This window comes from Pseudophryne corroboree, chromosome 5 (assembly GCF_028390025.1).
Source record: "Pseudophryne corroboree isolate aPseCor3 chromosome 5, aPseCor3.hap2, whole genome shotgun sequence".
NCBI classification, from domain to species: Eukaryota; Metazoa; Chordata; class Amphibia; order Anura; family Myobatrachidae; genus Pseudophryne; species Pseudophryne corroboree.
The window spans coordinates 423,571,537-423,584,831 of record NC_086448.1 but is presented as its reverse complement, the minus strand read 5'-3'; the positions used below and the strand labels follow the sequence as shown (position 1 = coordinate 423,584,831).

The following is a 13,295-nucleotide window of genomic DNA, read 5'->3' as shown; positions in this document are numbered from 1 at the left end:
TATCCTAATAAAAAGGGAATTCTGGTTTCCTGTGTGTTAAGTTTTATATTATAAACCCTTATAAGGGATGTATTACACTGATGACTGCCCTGTCCCCTTTACACATTTAACAGGCCCCACAGTACAGTCCACACTTATCCCCCACATATTTAATTCTTCACTCTCCCTTCATCCTGACCCTGGTTCATCACTGCTGTGATGTGGTATTGTGCAGCCCACCAAAACCCTTTGTAATCTGGTGGACAACCATGCAATAGATGAGCATTGATACACAAGGATAGGTGCTATTTCCCCATAGATTGTAAGCTTGCGAGCAGGGCCCTCCTCCCTCTATGACTGTTTGTTTATACCCAGTTTTGTCTTCTAATTGTGTCCAGGTGTAAAGCGCAACGGATTTTGCTGCTCTATATAAGAAACTGTTAAATAAATAAATAAAACAACGCTTACAAACAACAACACACGTTTGTGCAGCTCTATGCAATACCAAAAGAATAAATATCAGCAGGTGTCAGAATTCACCGGACTAGTTTGGCCAGTGACTGCAATAAGGCCGCCTGGCACTAATTGGTTTTGTCTGCTTTGCAGCCAGGGCCGTGGCGTCAGTACACCATATCTTGGACTCAGGCTCCTCTTTTTTGTGCTGTACCACTCCTTAGTAAGTGACAAATGTATATTAATGAATATTAGTAGCAACAAATTTAATGTAGTAAAATGGTAGCTAGCAGAAGGTATTTTCTCTTACGTCCTAGAGGATGCTGGGGTCCATTTTAGTACCATGGGGTATAGACTGTTCCGCAGGAGCCTTCGGTAGACTTTTCAACAGTGTGAACTGGCTCCTCCCTCTCTGCCCCTCCTCCAGACCTCAGTTTAGAAAATGTGCCCAGGAGACTGGATGCACACTAGTGGAGCTCTACAGAGCTTTGCAGGAAAAAAAACTGACTTAGGTTTTTTATTTTACAGGGAAGCTGTTGGCAACAGCTTCCCTGCTTCGTGGGACTTAGGGGGGGGAAGTAGGAACCAGCTTCTCAATTAGTTAATGGTTCTGCTTCCGCTGACAGGACACCATTAGGTACTGAACACAGCCCAAGCCTGGCCAGCGTTCACTCCCACAGCACTGCCGCCACCCCCAAACAGAGCCAGAAGTCAGAAGGCTGGTGAGTATATTACCGGATTCCTGCAGAGAGGGGATCCTCCGTTCATTGTTGGCGGCATACAGGTACACGAGCAGCGCGCGCCATGTCTCTAAGCACAAGGGTGCAGAGTGCGGGGGCGCACGCTCTGAGGGCATATTTTAAAACCTTACTCTCACTGGCAAAAAGGGTACATACATGTACAGCCGCTGATGTGCCATCCCCAGCCAGTATAAATATTACATTGCTGAGGCTGAAGGGCGCGGCTTCTCCTCAGACTTGCCAGAACACTCACTGGGTGCCATTTTCTCCTGCAGAAACCCCAGTGTGAAGCTCCTGAACGCTGTCTCCTCATGACAACACTGATACAAGTACAGGGTGTTATAGAAGGGGCAGAGTGTGTTCGTTGTAATTAGGTCTGTGGGCCTATTATTGGTATATGCGCTGTAAGTGGGTAATATTTCTACAATTCACAATAAGGCGCAGTGTGTGGACTGGCAGATCCCTCTGTGTGTCTCTGACAGACTTTAGTGTGGGTCTGTCCCCAATAGCTCCCCTGTGTGATAGGGGGTGTGTGTGTGTGTGTGTGTGTGTGTGTGTGTGTGTGTGTGTGTGTGTGTGTGTACAAGTGTGTAACATGTCAGACATTGGGAAGAACCCATTTTAGATACACGAGGGTAATGTGGTGGCCCTTCCCTCTCAGAAGGAGCCGGAGTGGGTGAGAACGTTGCAAAAGAATATGTCAATGCTTCCAAAGAAATTCTCTGAGTCTGAACAACAGACTAAATATTGGAGGCAGTCTGTGGAGGATGCACTGTTTACTGACCCCTCCATATCATCCACTCGGGACCCATCCAGTTCCCAGAAAAGGTCTCTGGCCCAGATAGTGCAAGGGGACACAGACACAGATTCTGATTCTTGACGTCGACACTGGGGATTTGAGAGGGGTAGACCCCAAATTAGCCAAAAGCATACAATGTATGATGGCTGCTATAAAGGAAGTGTTGGAGTTCCCTGAAACAACACTGGTCCCTGAGGAAAAAGGATTATTTTAAATTAAATAAAAAGCAGGTTGTGACTTTTCCTCCTTCAAAGGATTTGAATGCGTTCTTTGAAGAATCCTGGGCTAACCCAGAGAAGAAATGTACCCTTCCCAGAAGGATACGTGTAGCGTACCCTTTCCCTGAGGAAGACGGGCACAAATGGGAGACACCCCCAATGATAGACACCTCAGTTTCTCGGCTGTCTAAGAAAATAGTTTTGCCTGCCCCTTGTTCAGCCTCTTTAAAATATCCAGCTGACCGTAAATTAGAAACAACCCTAATATCCATATATACGGCTAATGGTACGGTGCTCAGGCCCACCATTGCTTGTGAGTGGGTAGGTAACGCTGTGGAAAAATAGTCTGACAACTTGCTTGTTAACATAGACACAGTTGACAGGGATGAATTGGTCCTAACTCTTGGCCATATCAAAGATGCTGCAGGTTACTTAGTTGAAGCTATGAAGGTTATTGGGTTGCTGAGTTCAAGATCCTCCGCTATGGCGATTTCAGCCCACAGGGCGCTGTGGATCCGCCAATGGAATGCTGATGCGGAATCAAAAAAGAATATTGAGGCGCTTCCTTACAATGGAGAAGCTCTCTTTGGAGACAAGGTGGATGCCATGATTTCAACAACTACATCAGGCAAGTCAGCATTTCTGCCTTCCGCAGCTTCTCCATCTAGGAAAGGATTTCATTCTCATACGATGCAATCCTTTCGGCCCAACAAGTCCAAAAAGGAAAAAGGTGCCCCCTTCTTTGCAGGAAGAGGTAAAAAATTTACAACACCATCAGGCTCGCAGTAGCTGAAGTCAACAGCTACTTCTGCTAAAACCTCAGCATGACGCTGGGGCTCCCCTGCTGGAGTACGATCGGGTGGGGGCACGTCTACTGTCTTTCAGCCAGGTCTGGGTTCACTCAGATCTGGATCCTTGGGTATTGCAGATAGTATCTCAAGGGTACAAATTGGAATTTCAGGACCTTCCCTTATGCCGATTTTTCAAATCAGCCTTACCAGCTTCTGTTCAGGACAGAGCAAAAGTGCTTAACGCAATACAGAAATTATGTCAAGACAACGTCATTTCCTTAGTTCCTGTGTCACAACAGGAAAAAGGGTTTTATTCAAGCCTGTTTGTAGTGCTGAAACCGGATGGCTCGATCAGACCGATTTTAATCCTAAAGACTCTGAACCTTTATTTGTAAAGGTTCAAATTCAAGATGGAATCCCTGAGAGCGGTGATCTCCAGCTTGGAGGAAAAGGAATTTCCGGTATTGATGGACATCAAAGATGCTTATTTACATGTTCCCATCTACCTGCTGCATCAGGCATACCTGAGGTTTGCAGTGCAGGACTGCCACTACCAGTTCCAAACATTGCCTTTCGGACTCTCTACGGCTCCGAGATTATTCACCAAGGTGAGGACGGAGAAGATGGTTCTTCTTCGCAAGAAAGGAGACAAAGTCATCCCTTACTTGGACGATCTCCTCAAAAAAGCGAGATCCAGGGAGAAACTAGTGCAGAACCTTGCACTTTCCCTGACGGTGCTTCAACAGCACGGTTGGATCATAAACCTTCCAAAATCACAATTGGAACCCACAAGAAGGTTATCATTTCTGGGAATGATATTGGACACGGAAGCACAGAAAGTATTCCTACTGGTGGAAAAGGCTCTGGAGATCCAGAGGATGGTCAAACAAGTTTTAAAACCAGCACGCGTATCGATTAATCAGTGCATCCACCTGCTGGGGAAGATGGTAGCGGCCTACGAGGCTCTACAATTTGGCCGATTCCACGCTAGGGTGTTCTAATGGGACCTACTGGACAAGTGGTCCGGATCGCACCTACACATGCACCGGAGGATAATCCTGTCGACAAAAGCCACCACTCTTGTGGTGGCTTCAAAGTTATCACCTCCTGGAGGGACGCAGGTTCAGGATTCAGACTTGGATCCTGGTGACCACAGATGCAAGCCTCCGAGGTTGGGGAGCAGTCACGCAAGGGGAAAGCTTCCAAGGAAGATGGTCAAGTCAAGAAGTACTCTTTCACATAAACATTCTGGAATTGAGAGCTGTGTACAACAGCCTTCATCAAGTGGCACACCTTCTTCAATGTCGTCCCATACAGATCCAGTCAGACAATGTAACTGCAGTAGCTTACATAAACCGCCAGGGCGGAACAAAAAGCAGAGCGGCAATGTCAGAGGTGACAAAGATACTCCTCTGGGCAGAAAGACATGCAAAAGCTCTGTCGGCAATTTTCATTCCGGGAGTGGACAACTGGGAAGCAGACTTCCTCAGCAGACACTATCTCCATCCAGGAGAGTGGGGCCTCCACCCAGAAGTCTTTGCAGAGGTAGCAGATCGTTGCGGCGTTCCTCAAGTAGATATGATGGCATCACGTCTGAACAGGAAGCTTCAGAAATATTGTTCCAGGTCAAGAGACCCACAAGCAATAGCAGTGGATGCACTGGTGACCCAGTGGGTGTTTTCAGTCAGTGTATCTGTAGGAACCAACTTCCTAAAGAGTTTCATGGCTCTGCTTCTTGCTGACAGGACACCATTAGCTCCTGAAGGGAACTGAACGCTAGCCGTGCCTAGATGCTCACTCCCACAGCACGCCGTCATCCCCCTCACAGAGCCAGAAGACAGGTGAGTGTTAGAAGACAGATCTTCAATCAAGAAAGTGACGGCTAAAGGTACCGCGCGGCTGGCGGGAGCGCAGCGCGCCATGTTGCCCACACATACACAGGCACTGCAGGGTGTGGGGGCGAGGCGCCCTGGGCAGCATGAAACCTATGGAAACTGGCATAAATAAGGGACATAATTTGCTGAGGCACAGTCCTACCCCCGCCTGTATAAAAAATTACCTCATAAAAGCTGAGGAGAAACACGCCATTGAAGAGTGGAGCTTCCTTCTCAGTCTGCCAGCACACTGCTCAGCGCCATTTTCTCGCTCTCCTCAGGCTGCAGAAACCATGCTGGTCCTCCTCCACTACTGAACAAGTATCAGGGTGCAAAACGGGGGGGGGGGGGCACAGTGGATTTGGTGCTATATAATTGTGTGATTAGCATTATAAAAGCGCTGCATGTCAGTGGGCATTTTGTGTTCACAGACATTGTGGTGCTGGGTTGTGAACTGGCAAATCCTATCTGTGTCCCTCTGACAGATTTTACTGTGGGTCTGTCCCCTATAAGTCCCGGAGTGTCTGTGGTTGTGCATGTGACATGTCTGAGGCAGTGAGCTCTTCCTCGGTGGGAGACATGTTAGAGAGCCTGACTGGGTGAAAGGTTACATGATAGTGTGAATCACTACTGAATCTCATACAGAAAACTGAATATAATCTGTTGAAGATGTGATTTTTAATAGTTCTGCCTTTCATCCACAGGGACCCCTCTGGGTCACATACAAATATGCACAAGTAGTACAAACTGATACTGACACGGACTCTGATTCCTGTGTCGACACTAGTGATTCCAGGGGAATAGGTCCTAAGTTAGCAAAAAGCATTCAAAACATGTTTTAGCTATAAAGGAGGTGTTAGAAGTTACGAAGCCCCCTCGTTTACCACAAGGAGAGGGTTTACTTTAGTTGTAAGAAGTAATGTAATTTTCCCTCCACCTCAGCAGTTGAACAGTCTCTTGGAGGGAGTCTGATTTAACCTGAAAAGAAATTTCAGATTCCCAAAAGGAATTCAGGCAGCTTACCTTTTTCCAAAAGGTGGGAGTCACCCCGCATTTTAGACAGAGCCCTGTCATAAAAGAGAAAAGGTGTTTCTCCCTGCGCCTGGAATGGCTTCACTTAAGGAGCCGACAGACCGCAAGTGAGTGAGGTGATCTATTGATGGGGCCAATGGGACACTACTCAAGCCTACCATTGTCTGTGCATGGGTGAGTAGTGCTATTGAAAAGTGGTCAGAAAACTTGTCATTAGACATTGACACAATAGATGGAGACGAGATACTCCTAACGTTAGGTCATATCAAAGACGCTGCTGCGTACGTACTAGAAACCATGAAATATATTGGTCTCTTGGGATCAAGAACCGCTACCATGGCAGTATCGGCTCGGAGGGCGTTGTGGATTCGCCAGTGGAATGCTGATGCAGATTCCAAAAGAAATATGGAGGCTCTCCCGTATAAAGATGAGGCCTTGTTTGGTGATGGGCTGGATGCGTTACTCTCGGCGGCTACCACAGGTAAGTCGACATTCTTGCCTCCTGCACCAGCAAAAAAGACACATCACTCTCACATGCAGTCCTTTCGGCCCAACAAATACAAAAAGGCCAAAGGTTCCCCCTTCTTTGCAGGTAGGGGAAGGGGAAAAGGAAAGAAGTCCGCAGCGTCTCCAGGATCCCAGGAGCAGAAGTCAACCCCTGCTCCTGCCAACTCTGCAGCATGACGCTGGGAGTCCGCTCGGGTGGGAGCACGTCTGAAACTTTTCAGCCAAATCTGGATTCAATCTGGCCTGGACCCATGGGTCTTGCAAATAGTGTCCCATGGGTACAAACTGGAGTTTCAAGACGTCCCCCCATGCCTATTTTTCAAATCGATCTTGCCAGCTTCTCTCCCAGGAAGAGAGGCAGTAACAACGGCAATTCAAAAATTATGTCAGGATCAGGTCATTGTCCTGGTACCCTTGTCACGGCAAGGAGAAGGTTTTTATTCAAGTCTCTTCGTTGTTCCGAAGCCGGACGGCTCGGTCAGACCGATTTTAAACCTGAAAAATCTGAATCTCTACCTGAAAAGGTTCAAGTTCAAGATGGAATCCCTGAGGGCAGTGACTTCCAGTCTGGAGGAGGGGGACTTCATGGTATCAATAGACATAAAGGATGCTTACTTGCATGTTCCCATTTATCCTCCTCACCAAGCTTATCTGAGATTCGCAGTACAGGATTGCCATTACCAGTTCCAGACGGTGCCGTTCAAACTCTCCACGGCACCGAGGGTATTCACCAAGGTGATGGCGGAGATGATGGTCCTCCTTCGTCAAAAAGGAGTCAATAGAATTCCTTATCTGAACGATCTCCTGATAAAAGCGAGATCCAGGGAACAGTTGGTGCAGAACATCGCACTCTCCCTGTCAATACTCCAACAACACGGTTGGATCATGAATTTTCCAAAGTCGCGGTTGGAACCGAGGACAAGATTGTCCTTTTTAGGGATGATTCTGGACACAGAAGTACGGAGAGTATTACTTCCAGTGGAAAAGGCTCTGGAAATCCAGAAAATTGTAAAACAAATATTGAAACCAACAAGCGTGTCGATCCATCAATGCATTCGGTAGTTGGAGAAAATGGTAGCGGCCTACGAGGCCATACAGTTTGGCCATTTCATGCCAGAGTATTTCCAGTGGGACCTGTTGGACAAGTGGTCCGGATCCCACCTACACATGCACCAGAAAATAATCCTGTCCCCCCAAAGCCAGGATTTCGCTCCTGTGGTGGCTACACAGTTCTCACCTACTAGAGGGACGCAGGTTTGGGATTCACGACTGGGTCCTAATAACCACGGATGCAAGTCTCTGAGGCTGGGGAGCTGTCACACAGGGAGAAAGCTTCCAAGGAAAATGGTCAAGTCAGGAAGCCTGCCTTCACATAAACGTTCTGGAATTGAGAGCCATTTACAACGGCCTTCTACAAGCGGTACATCTTCTTCAAGATCATCCCGTGCAGATCCAGTCGGACAATGTAACAGCAGTCACGTACATAAACAGGCAGGGCGGAACGAAAAGCAGAGCGGCCTTGGCAGAGGTGACAAGGATTCTCCTCTGGGCAGAAAGAAATGTAAGAGCTCTGTCAGCAATTTTCATTCCGGGAGTGGACATCTGGGAAGCAGACTTCCTCAGCAGACACGATCTCCATCCAGGAGAGTGGTGCCTCCACCAAGAAGTCTTCGCAGAGGTGACAAGTCTTTGGGGAGTTCCTTAAGTAGACATGATGGCATCTCGTCTAAACAAGAAGCTTCAGAGATAGTGTTCCAGGTCAAGAGACCCTCAAGCAATAGCAGTGGATGCACTGGTAACCCAGTGGGTGTTTCGGTCGGTATATGTTTTCCCTCCACTTCCACTGATTCCAAAAGTTCTCAAAATAATAAGAACAACAAGAGTTCGAGCAATCTTCATTGCCCCAGACTGGCCAAGGAGGTGTCCTTGGCCAGATCTTCAGGAGTTGCTCATCAAAGATCCTCGGCCTCTTCCTCCTCGAGAGGACCTACTACAGCAGGGGCCGTGTGTGTATCAAGACTTACCGCGGCTACGTTTGACGGCATGGCTGTTGAGCGCCGGATCCTAGCCCGAAAGGGTATTCCCAAGGAAGTCATCCCTACTCTTATTCAGGCCAGGAAACGAGTAACGTCTAAACATTACCACCGTATTTGGAGAAAATATGTGTCTTGGTGTGAATCCAAGAAGGCTCCTACGGAAGAGGTTGAGTTGGGACGTTTTCTCCATTTTCTGCAGGCTGGTGTGGATGCAGGCCTTAGATTGGGGTCAATCAAGGTCCAGATTTCGGCCTTAGCAGTTTTCTTTCAAAAACAATTGGCCTCCTTTCCAGAAGTTCAGACGTTCGTGAAAGAGGTTCTGCACATCCAGCCTCCATTTGTGCCTCCATGGGACCTTAATGTGGTGCTGCAGTTCCTGCAATCATATTGGTTTGAACCTCTGCAGGAGATAGAATTGACGTTTCTCACTTGGAAAGTGGTGATGCTTTTGGCCTTGGCATCCGCAAGGCGGGTGTCTGAGTTGGGGGCCTTGTCTCACAAGAGCCCTTACCTGATCTTCCATGAAGATTGGGCGGAGTTGAGAACTCGCCAACATTTTCTTCCGAAGGTGGTTTCATCTTTCCACATAAACCAACCTATTGTGGTGCCAGTGGCTACTGACACTTTCACTGAGTCAAAGTCTCTAGATGCGGTTAGAGCTTTGAAGATTTATGTCGCAAGAACAACTCTGATATGGAAAATAGAGGCTCTGTTTGTCCTGTATGCTCCCAACAAGATTGGGTGTCCTGCTTCTAAACAGACTATTACGCGCTGGATCAGAGGTACGATTCAGCATGCTCATTCTACGGCAGGATTGCCGATACCGAAGTCAGTGAAGGCCCATTCTACTAGGAAAGTGGGCTCATCCTGATCGGCTGCCCGGGGCGTCTCGGCTTTACAACTTTGCCGAGCGGCTGCTTGGTCAGGGTCAAACACATTTGCTAAATTTTATAAGTTTGACACTTTGGCCGATGAGGACCTCAAGTTGGGTCAATCGGTGCTGCAGGGTCATCCGCACTCTCCCGCCCTTACTGGAGCTTTGGTATAACCCCATGGTACTGAAGTGGACCCCAGCATCCTCTAGGACGTATGAGAAAATAGGATTTTAATACCTACCGGTAAATCCTTTTCTCCTAGTCCGTAGAGGATGCTGGGCACCCGACCCAGTGCGTACTTTACCTGCAGTTTGTTCATTATAGTTACTCAAGTTGTGTTACATTTGTTTTCAGCATGTTGCTGCAAATGGTTCATGCCTGTTGGCGTGTGTTATGTTGAATGCCATGTTGTGCGGCATGGTTGAGGTGTGAGCTGGTATGAATCTCACCATTAGTTTAAAAGTAAATCCTTTCCTCGAAATGTCCGTCTCCCTGGGCACAGTTCCTATAACTGAGGTCTGGAGGAGGGGCATAGAGGGGGGAGCCAGTTCACACCCTTTGAAAAGTCTTAAAGTGCCCATGGCTCCTGCGGAACAGTCTATACCCCATGGTACTGAAGTGGACCCCAGCATCCTCTACGGACTAGGAGAAAAGGATTTACCGGTAGGTATTAAAATCCTATTTTTTTTTTTTCTTTTTTTTTTCTTTTACTCTACTTCATGGCAGCTGTTACTTTGGGATTACATCCCACCCCCCTAGTTCTAGACAGGAAGTTTTTCACACTTCAGGGACCGCCCACTTAGGTTATATAGAGTTACTCCTCCCATCCCCTTCCTCTTCAGTACTCTGAGCTACTTTCTGTATACTATCATAGCCCTGTGACTTTCAGGGTCATAACTGGAACCTCAGATTTTACAAAATGATTCCTTCTTAGAACCCCAGCAATTCCATCCGATAACTTTGAGATACTACATCCTGAACTCATCTGTCCTGCACAGATTCCTGTCAATGCCTGACAAATTTCAGAAGACTGCCCCTACTAGCACAGATTCGGGAGACCCATAGTAGTTATCTTCAACTGCCTCTTTTGAAGGTTGTCAAAAGGACTACCCCAGCATTCCTACAGACCATAGTGCCAGGCTGGCACAAAACTTCTGGCTTCTAAAAAGTGCTGTATAGAAGATGACACAGGATACCTACTTAAATCCTGAGGTAAGTTTGCAAATTTACCTCACATCATTTCCTGTATTATCGCCTTAAGTCTGTTAATAAACAGCAGGGAACTTTCATAAGCAAAGAAAGCAGACTATATTGTTGCATGTAGATTTGCTGCCCATAAATGCACCACATAGCTGTAATTCCAACACACCCAGTGAGACCTCATACAGTTAAAACACCTCAAATATTATAGTTTCCATATGATGGGTTGAAAAGGGTATGACTGTATCAACCATTAAGGTACAGATAGTAGCCTTTAGCATGCTGCTGGATAAGAAACGGTCTGAAGACCATTTTGTCAAAAGTTTCTGTCAAGCTATGGAAAGAATACGGCCTCAAGTCAAATCAGTCCTAGCCCCTTGGGATCTGTATCTGATACTGAATTTCATCCAGAATGGTCAGTAAATTACAAGTATTATGGGCAGAAGGGCCCTAACTTAATATCTTGCCAGATAAAGTTGTTCTAAGATCAAATACAGCTTCTTTACCAAAGATAATGTCAGCATTTCATTAAATCAGAATATTATTTTGCCCTTCTTTTTCCCACAACCTAAAAATGAGAAGGAAGAAAGGTTGCATATGCTGGACTTACTACAAGCATTTTTTGTCTATATGGACAAGAGTGAAAGACTTTTTTGAAGAAAAAAATATTTGTTTTACATTCAGGCATAAAGAAAAGTGGTGTACCCATACTATTGCCAGGTGGATCAAGGAGTTGATTACTTTTTGTGTATGAGGAAAGTGATCATAAAGTTCCAGAAAATCTGAAGGCACACTTAACCAGGGTTGTTGCAACTTCCTGGGTTAAGGAGGCTCTAGTATCAACGAAAGACATATGTACAGTAGCCACCTGGCTGGCTGTTCACACGTTCTCATGTCACGATGCTCTGGATGTGGCTGGCGCCCACTTTCACAGTGATGTCCTTGAAGGGGCATTGCAGTGAATAAAATTGGATCATGAATTTCTGTCTGTCTGGACTATTTGTTACCCTTCCTATATTATTATGCTTTGGTATATCCCAGAGTAGTGGCTGCCATGAAGTAGTGTAGAAGAAAATAGCAAATTATACTTACCGATTAATTTAGTTTCTTCAAGATACTTCATGGCAGCCTCTAATATACCCTCCATTTAGTATGTTTTTTCAAAGGGAATGAATGTGAGGAGACACTCAAAAGACTGAGGAGGAAGGGGAGGAGTAACTATATACCCTAAGTGGGTGGTCCCTGAAGTGTTATTAAAACTTCCTGTCTAGAACTAGGGGGATGGGATGTAATCCCAGAGTAAGGGCTGCTATGAAGTATCTTGAAGAAACTAAGTTATCGATAATTATGAAGTGTCTGGACTTGTGCATATATTTTGACATTTTTATTTTCAATGTTGCAGACACCACCAATGGATGTAAGTGTCATTCTATCCAGTGTTCTTATGGCAATACAGCTCTATCCAGATGTGAAATTTTGTCAAAATGATAAGTATGGAGAAGATTTGTCAGACAACATTTGGGAATATGTGTTTGCTGTTGATCTCCTGTGCAACCACTGTAAATGGACTTGGACGCACGATAATGTTATAAGGTATTGGTGAGATTTATGTTAATGCCAAATTAAAGAAAAACATTAATTTAAGAGGTTATGTTATGATGTATTAATGTGAGAAATTGTAAATGTGAATACTTGTGTGATAAGTGAGTGATTATTCAATTATTGTAACCTACTTTGACTTTTACATGCTGTAACTATAATGCTGTTCAGATTGCTTTGCTTTGCAGTCCTCAAGGCACACTAACAGTCCAGGTTTTAGGGATATTCATGCTTGAGCACAGATGACTTAATCCGTACCTCAGTTCTTTTGTTTTAAGCATGTGTGCTCAAGCAATGTAGGTCACTAAAGCCTGCACTGTTAGCGTTCCTTAAGGACTGAGGTTGTGAATGCCTGTGTTAGCACTATTGTGTTTTTGTTGTTTTGGGATATGAAGTATTAACCACTTAACTGGCATCGTCAGATTTCATGCAACTGCGCCGTCCCATTCTGTCCCCCCGTTCTGCAGATGTGCATAATATAAGGTATAAATATTTAAAAAAATACTTTTTCAACTTTATTAAATAAAATAAATTTTAAAAAACAATGTTAACGCTTTTGAAGGGAAAAATCGTCAGTTAAGTGGTTTATGATGCTTTTATATGGTGGTCTTCCATCTGTATGTGCCATACATTCAGTTTTTTTTCTTCTTAGTTTGTGAAATTCAGCCAGTTAATAGTACTTTGTGCATTAACATTTGCAGAAATATCATGTTTCATATTGTATCCCGCAGAGTGTTAATTTCTTTTCATTTACAGATTTGATGAAACATAAAATGTACATATACAACTTCACTTACTCCCACACTAATTGGTGAATGAACAGATTTATTTTCAATGACTGTAACACAGCTATTCTCTCTACTTCTCCGTTTCCTTAGTAAAGAACTTTGGCCAATTTTGGATAAATGGGTGAAACGTAAAAAGGGCAACCTGAATATTACACTTGTCCCAGATATAATCGTTGCTACAGTGCTTCGTCTTGTTGGTAAGTTCCCATAGGTGGCTTTTGGGTTTTTTCATTGCAAGGCATAGACACTCACTCACAGGAGCAAAAATGTCACCGAATTAGGAATAAGTAATGGGTGAATGGTCAGCTGAATTTGGTGGAATGGTTCTCACATGGCTGTTCATTCATAGGCACTCCATCCATACCATTGACGGTGGTTTTGGAGTATCCATCAATCTCAGGTCC

At 45.3% G+C, this 13,295-nt stretch overlaps 1 protein-coding gene across 2 annotated transcripts in view; it reads left to right on the top strand.

Moving 5' to 3' along the window:
* The window catches only part of ICE1 (interactor of little elongation complex ELL subunit 1), a 292,267-nt gene that overhangs the window by 256,795 nt on the left and 22,177 nt on the right, over nt 1-13,295 (top strand). The window contains exons 18-19 of one of the 2 annotated variants that reach the window (XM_063922809.1): nt 11,907-12,097; nt 12,982-13,088. In XM_063922809.1, coding sequence (XP_063778879.1) covers nt 11,907-12,097; nt 12,982-13,088 — 298 coding nt within the window. Of the gene's footprint in view, nt 1-585; nt 679-11,906; nt 12,098-12,981; nt 13,089-13,295 lie in introns of those variants that run through there. The other variant, XM_063922810.1, reaches the window with a different exon arrangement.